This window comes from Falco cherrug, chromosome 18 (assembly GCF_023634085.1).
Source record: "Falco cherrug isolate bFalChe1 chromosome 18, bFalChe1.pri, whole genome shotgun sequence".
Taxonomy (NCBI): domain Eukaryota; kingdom Metazoa; phylum Chordata; class Aves; order Falconiformes; family Falconidae; genus Falco; species Falco cherrug.
This window is the reverse complement of record NC_073714.1, coordinates 3452502-3458541: the sequence shown is the minus strand read 5'-3', so window position 1 is coordinate 3458541 and position 6040 is coordinate 3452502. Positions and strand designations below refer to the sequence as shown.

Below are 6040 nucleotides of genomic sequence, written 5' to 3'. Positions count from 1 at the left end.
CACTGCAACCAGCGCATCCCAGCTTGCAGACTGGGGAGGGGGTGTCCCCGGTTGTGCCGGGGGGCACAACCGGGACACCCCCTCCCCAGGTCTAAAATGGGGGTGCTCAGGCAAGGAGGTGCCCACCACCCCACCCACGAGCCGTACCCACAGCCACCCACTGCCTCCATCACCTGACGCCGAACACAACCCGCCACCCGATTGGCAGAGCGAAGAGGGTGTTTTATTCCCCCCCACCACCACCACCTCCTTCTCCAAGCGGCTTAGATATCAATTTTTCTTTTTTTTTTTTTTTTTTTTTTTTCCCCCCTCAATTTTTTTTCCCTCCTCTGGAGGGTGTTTGCTATTTCCGAGCTGGCTGGGAGGATCCCAGTCACAGCAGCCGCAGGCAGCAGCGCGGCATCGCTGGGTACCACCGCACTCCCACCGGCATCCTCTGCCCTTCCCGCTCAACTCAGCCCCACCGGGGCTGCCTGCCCTGCCTTGCCTTGCCATCCCCTGCCCCTGCCACCCCACCGGCATCCCACCGCCCCCCGGCAGCCCCCCGGCACGGCCAGGTAAGGGCCTCAGCGGCAAGCTGCTCCAAGCCTGCAACCTCCCCATGGCATCTGCTGAGCCCTGGCGGGGGGTTGCTTGGGGGACATGGGGTGCATGGGGGACATGGGGACATGCTGGGGGGGGCATCACCAGCCAGCTGCAAAGCTCCTGGTGTAGGACAAGGCAGGGTGAGAGCTGCTGCGCCACTGCCGGGTATGGGAGTGGGGCAGCGGGCTGGCACGCTGTCCCCAAAGCAGTGACCTTCTGCTCAGCCCAAGGGTGGTGGTGGTGGGGTGACCCCCCAGCTGGTGGGGTGGCGGGTGTCCGGTGGCTGCCTGGCACTGGGGGAAGCTGGGGGGTGCTGGCTGTGGGGGCAAGCGACTGCCCTGCTGCGGGATGCTGATGTGCGCTGCACCGGCACCCCTGGGTCTGCGCACACGGCGGGGGGGAGCGTGCCCACGGGTGGGGTGGGGGTGCCATGGGTGCCATGGGTGCCAAGTGGTGTTTGCACCAGCACCGGCGGCGGTGGTTGCCATGCCGTGTGGTTGTGGGGGATGCGGGTGAGCCCAGGCGTGGGTGGCCGTGGGCACCCGTGTGTGAGCCACCATGGGGGCGTGAGGGGGTGGCGGGGGGCAATGGCAGCCCCACGGTGCCACAGCTTGGGTGGGCGCCCGCTGCAGCGCTGCCCGTCAAGCCCTGGGGTCCTGCAGCAAAGCTGCAGGGTGGGGGGCACTCACACTCTCTCCCCCCTCCAGCCTCCTCACCGTGTCCCCCAGCTCCTGCGCCATGGTGCCACCGATGGCATCCACCGTGCCCATGCATCCCCCAGCCCGGGGTGCAAAGCCCAGCCTGGGGGTGCAGGGGGGTGAGCACCTTGGGGAGGGGGTGTGAGTGGGGTGAGCACCTTGGGGAGGTGGTGTGAGTGTTTCCTGGGGGTGTGAGTGGGGTGAGCCCCCTGGGGAAGGGGGGTGTGAGCATGTCCTGGGGGTGTGAGTGGGGTGAGCACCCTGGGGAGGGGGTGTGAGTGTGTCCTGTGGGTGGTGAGGGGGTGAGGACCCTGGGGAAGGGGGTGTGAGCGGGTCCTGGGGGTGCAGGGGGCAAGCGCAGCCCCAGCTGCAGGGAAACTGAGGCACGGGGCGGCTGCGGGCCAGGGCAAAGGCAGATCCAGCTTTTCCAGTGCCAGCCGCCTGCATGCAACCCTCCCCTCATCCCAGCACTCCCTCCGCTCCCCTTGTTTTTCTTTCCCCACCCGGTATTGAGCAAACCCCGAAACACCCGCTGGCGACGAGCCGGGGGCCCCACGGCATCCCGGGGGAGCGGCCGGGGCCCCTGCTCAGCCCCGATCGGGCTTGTTCCCTCTATCCCGCTGCCTGCTCCTGCTTGCATTGCCTATTCCTGGCTGCCGGCCGCTTTTCCCACCCCGGTGCCATCTGCTCCGCCACGGGGCCCCCAGCGCGGGCGGCCTGGCAGCTGCCACCGTGGGCAGCGGGCACCCCCGCCGTGCTCAGCACCCCCACCGTGCTCAGCATCCCCCCGCCACGCTCTGCCCGCAGGAGCTCAGCCCCTCTGGCCATGGAGCTGCTTTCCACCCCCAAAAATATCGAGATCAACAACATCACCTGCGATTCTTTCCGCATCTCCTGGGCCATGGAGAAGGGGGACCTGGAGAGGGTCACCCACTACTTCATCGACCTCAACAAGAAGGAGAACAAGAACTCCAACAAGTTCAAGCATCGGGTGAGCCTGGGGGGTGGCAGGGTGAGGGGCAGGGGGATGCAGGACCCCCAGCCTGGGGAGAGCAGAGGGGGGGTTGAGGGGGGAAACACGGTTCTAGCCCGCTCCCACGCTGATTTGGGGTCAGATCACCCACTGGACATGGCTGGTGGAGGGGACTGGGATGGGGACTGAGGTGTGACGGACCCCCCCCGAGCCGCCGCTGGGGAGCTGAGCTGCAAACAGCTCCCACTCCCCCTCCCCCTGGAAGCGAGTCACTAATTCAGGACGGTTTTAGCAGCGCGGTTGCCAGGGTGATGGTATTTAATGTTTAACATTTTTTTTTTCTCCTCCCCAATAATAAGGGGGGTGGGATTTTTTAATTTTTTTTTTTCCCCTGTGTCTCCCGACTTCAGCATCCACTGTTGCCACAGAAACGGCTCTGCACTGCAGTGCTGCTCGGTGGCCTACTGACACCCCGAGATGCTGCTGGCAGCCAGGGGTCCCCGAGACCCCCCGGGGGGCACCCTGTGCCCCCATCCCAGCTGTGGCTTTGCTGGGAGGTGTTTGGGGCAGGGGCTGGGGCCGGAGCAGGGTGGGCAGCAGGGGGTACGGCAGCAGGATGCTTTGGGGGTGTCTCGGTGCTGGGCACCCCAGTGGAGGCACTGGTGCGGGTATTTTGCAGCGTGTGTGGTACCCAGCAGCATCCCCTCAGCATCGGGCAGGGATGCGGGGTTGGGGGGGTGGCGTCCTGCCTGACCCTCGTCCCTTGGCGCAGGATGTCCCCACCAAGCTGGTGGCCAAGGCGGTGCCGCTGCCCATGACGGTGCGGGGCCACTGGTTCCTGAGCCCCCGCACCGAGTACAGCGTGGCGGTGCAGACGGCCGTCAAGCAAAGCGATGGCGAGTACCTGGTGTCCGGCTGGAGCGAGACGGTGGAGTTTTGCACCGGGGGTGAGCGTGGTGGGGGCGGCTGGGAACCGGGAACCGGGAAGAGGACGGGGGCGATGCTGTGAGCTTGCGCAAGCCGGGCTGGTTGGAGCGGCAGCTGATGAGTGGGAGGCGGGAGGTGTGGGGAGCAGGAGCTGCGGGCAGGGATGGGCTGCCAGGGGGGATGGAGACTCCCTGATGGCCTTGTCCCCGTCCCCAGACTATGCCAAGGAGCACCTGGCCCAGCTGCAGGAGAAAGCCGAGCTGATCGCCGGTCGCATGCTGCGCTTCTCCGTCTTCTACCGCAACCAGCACAAGGAGTATTTCCAGCACGTCAGGTACCCCCGTCCCTGCTCCCTGCACAGGGCCACCTGCTCCTCGCTGGGTCCACGTCCCCTGACCCTGCCTGTGTGTGTGTGTCCCCCCTGTGTGTCCCTCCTCCTCCTCGCCCCGGTCCCCGCACGCAGGATGCACTGTGGGAACGTGATGAAGCCGTCGTTGAAGGACAACAGCGGCAGCCACGGTTCGCCCACCAGCGGCATGCTGCACGGCATCTTCTTCAGCTGCAACACCGAATTCAACACCGGGCAGCCCCCCCAGGACTCGCCCTACGGTCGTTACCGTTTCCAGATCCCGGCTCAACGTCTCTTCAACCCCAACACCAACCTCTACTTCGCGGACTTCTACTGCATGTACACCGCCTACCACTACGTCGTCCTGGTCCTGGCACCCAAGGGTTCCTCAGGAGACATCTTCTGCCGGGAGCGTCTACCCCAACTGGACATTTCCTCCAACAAGTTCCTGACGTGCTGCGTGGAGGAGGGTGAGCTGGTGTACCGCCATGCCCAGGACAGCATCCTGGAGGTCATATACACCGAGCCGGTGGACCTCAGCCTTGGCGTGCTGGGGGAGATCAGCGGGCACCAGCTGATGAGCCTCTCCACCGCCAACGCCAAAAAGGACCCCAGCTGCAAGACGTGCAACATCAGTGTGGGGCGTTAAGGCTGGGATGCGGGCAGGGATGGGGAGGGGGACAGGTGCCCGCCACGGGGGCTTCTCCCACGGACGCTGCTGGGTGGAGGAGCCGGATGGGTGTGGGGGACCCGGCCGGTGTAAATAGCGACGTTGCCTGTGCCCCTGCCCGCTCGAGGAAGGAGCCGGCGGGATGCTCGCCCAGCACGGAGGCAGAGCCCATGCCGCTCTGCGCCCCGAGGGGGGAGACCCTCCTCTCCTGGACTGGTTGACCAGCATCATCCTCGCTGGCGTGAGCCCCGTGCTCTGCCCTGTGCTACGCAGCCGCTGCGGGACCCCCTTCCTCTCCGGCATCCCCCCGCATCCCCTGGCCCCCTGCTCCAGGGCTCGCCCCCCTGCCCAGTGATGCAGCACTCGGGGAGCCCTGGCCCTGCCAACTGGGGCTGGGGCTCCCCAGCCACCCCAGGGGGTTCAGTGAAGAGGCTGGAAGCACCCCCCCCCGGTTTTGAACTGCTCCCGGGGATGGAGGGGTGCTTGGGCAGGGACCCCCGCTCCCGCTGGCACCGCTTGGGGGCTGCAGTCGTGGTGCACGTGTCCGCAGTGGTGTGGGGGACGTCGTGGCGTGTCCCCCATGTCGTGCAGCGCTGTGTTTGCTCTCTGCTCTAGCCATCGCTGTGCCGCCCAAACCCCCGGCCCCGCGGCCCAGCGGGCAGCCAGAGGAGCTGGGGTTGGGGGGAACAGAGCTGACCCCCCCCCCTACCCCGTGTCTCCCCTCCGTCGCCCCCCGCATGAGCCGTCGGCAGCATGGTGCTTGCGTGCCGGCCCCCGCGGGCTGCCCGCTCCCCGTCTCTGTGTATGCGATGCACGCTGTAACGGTAGAAGAGAACAACCTCCCCGTCCCCGAGCATCCCTGTGCTGTGCTGGCGGTGTGTCAATAAACTGTGTGCGGTCGCCACCGGCCGTGTCACGCGCCTCTGTCCCCCCCCCCCGGGACCTGGGGAAGTGGCTCCGGACCCCGGTTCAGCTCAAGAAAGGGGGGGGACAGGGCTGGGATGGGGGGACAGGGTGGCACGGAGGGGTGCTGTGGCAGCGAGGCCACAGCCACAGCCACCCTCCTGCACTGGGACACCCACCAAAGCCTGGGTTCGGCACACCCTCGCCCATCACCGAGGCTGCAGACCCTTCTGGATGGAAAACCCTGGTGCCCATCACCATCCCGTCTGGGCACAGCCCCTGCCAGGGCATCCAAACTCCCCCTGGGCAACGCTTTCCACACCGACCCCATTGCACATCCTCAGCATCCCGCTGTGGACGGGGAGCGGAGCATCCCCAGTGCCCCAGGCGGGCCACCAGAACACCAGATGACAGAGGGGATGCAAAACCGTGTCCCCAAGCGGCAGCACAGCAGTGCCGAGGCATGAGGGAGCATGGGGTGGACGGGGGGGCCCACGCCGCAGCCCACCAGCCATCTGCCGCTGGCTTGCTGTGGGTGCAGGGGGACAGCACGGTGTGGGGACGCGGGGGCAACACATGGCACCCACCCCCCCGTGCTGGGAAGGTGATGTGACGGGGCTGGGATGCTCTTCCAGCTGGGGTCCGGTGCAAAACGAAGGTGTGGGGGCAGCACCTACCTGCCCAGCTGCCCAGAGTCCTGGGGGGAGCAGGCAGCTCCCTGCAGCGACAGAGCTCAGCACCCAGCACCCAGCACCCAGCACGGGACCCACTGCCCAGCCGTGCCGCCTGCCTTGGGGCAGAAGCTGATGACAATTAGCTGCTTGCACTGCTCCTTCAGCTGCTCCTTGGGCAGCCCCCAGGGTGGGGGTCTGCTGCAGGGTTCTGGGGTGCTCTTGCCCCCTGGTCCAACCCCGTTTTCCTCGGGGGAGGCTGGG

General features: G+C 66.7%; 2 protein-coding genes across 2 annotated transcripts in view; one reads left to right on the top strand and one right to left on the bottom strand.

The window, feature by feature from the left end:
• The window catches only part of POLR3D (RNA polymerase III subunit D), a 5882-nt gene extending 4527 nt beyond the window's left edge, over positions 1-1355 (bottom strand). Inside the window, 1 exon segment of the mRNA XM_055696387.1 lies at positions 1275-1355. Within this exon segment, the coding sequence (XP_055552362.1) occupies positions 1275-1355 (81 nt within the window).
• Positions 366-5085, top strand: PHYHIP (phytanoyl-CoA 2-hydroxylase interacting protein). The gene is made up of 5 exons (XM_005438047.4): positions 366-557; positions 2091-2274; positions 3029-3203; positions 3400-3517; positions 3647-5085. Exons 2-5 carry the CDS (start codon positions 2110-2112, stop codon positions 4179-4181), a joined length of 993 nt encoding a protein of 330 aa, XP_005438104.1. The 5' UTR covers positions 366-557; positions 2091-2109; the 3' UTR covers positions 4182-5085.
• Positions 5086-6040: the final 955 nt, after the last annotated feature.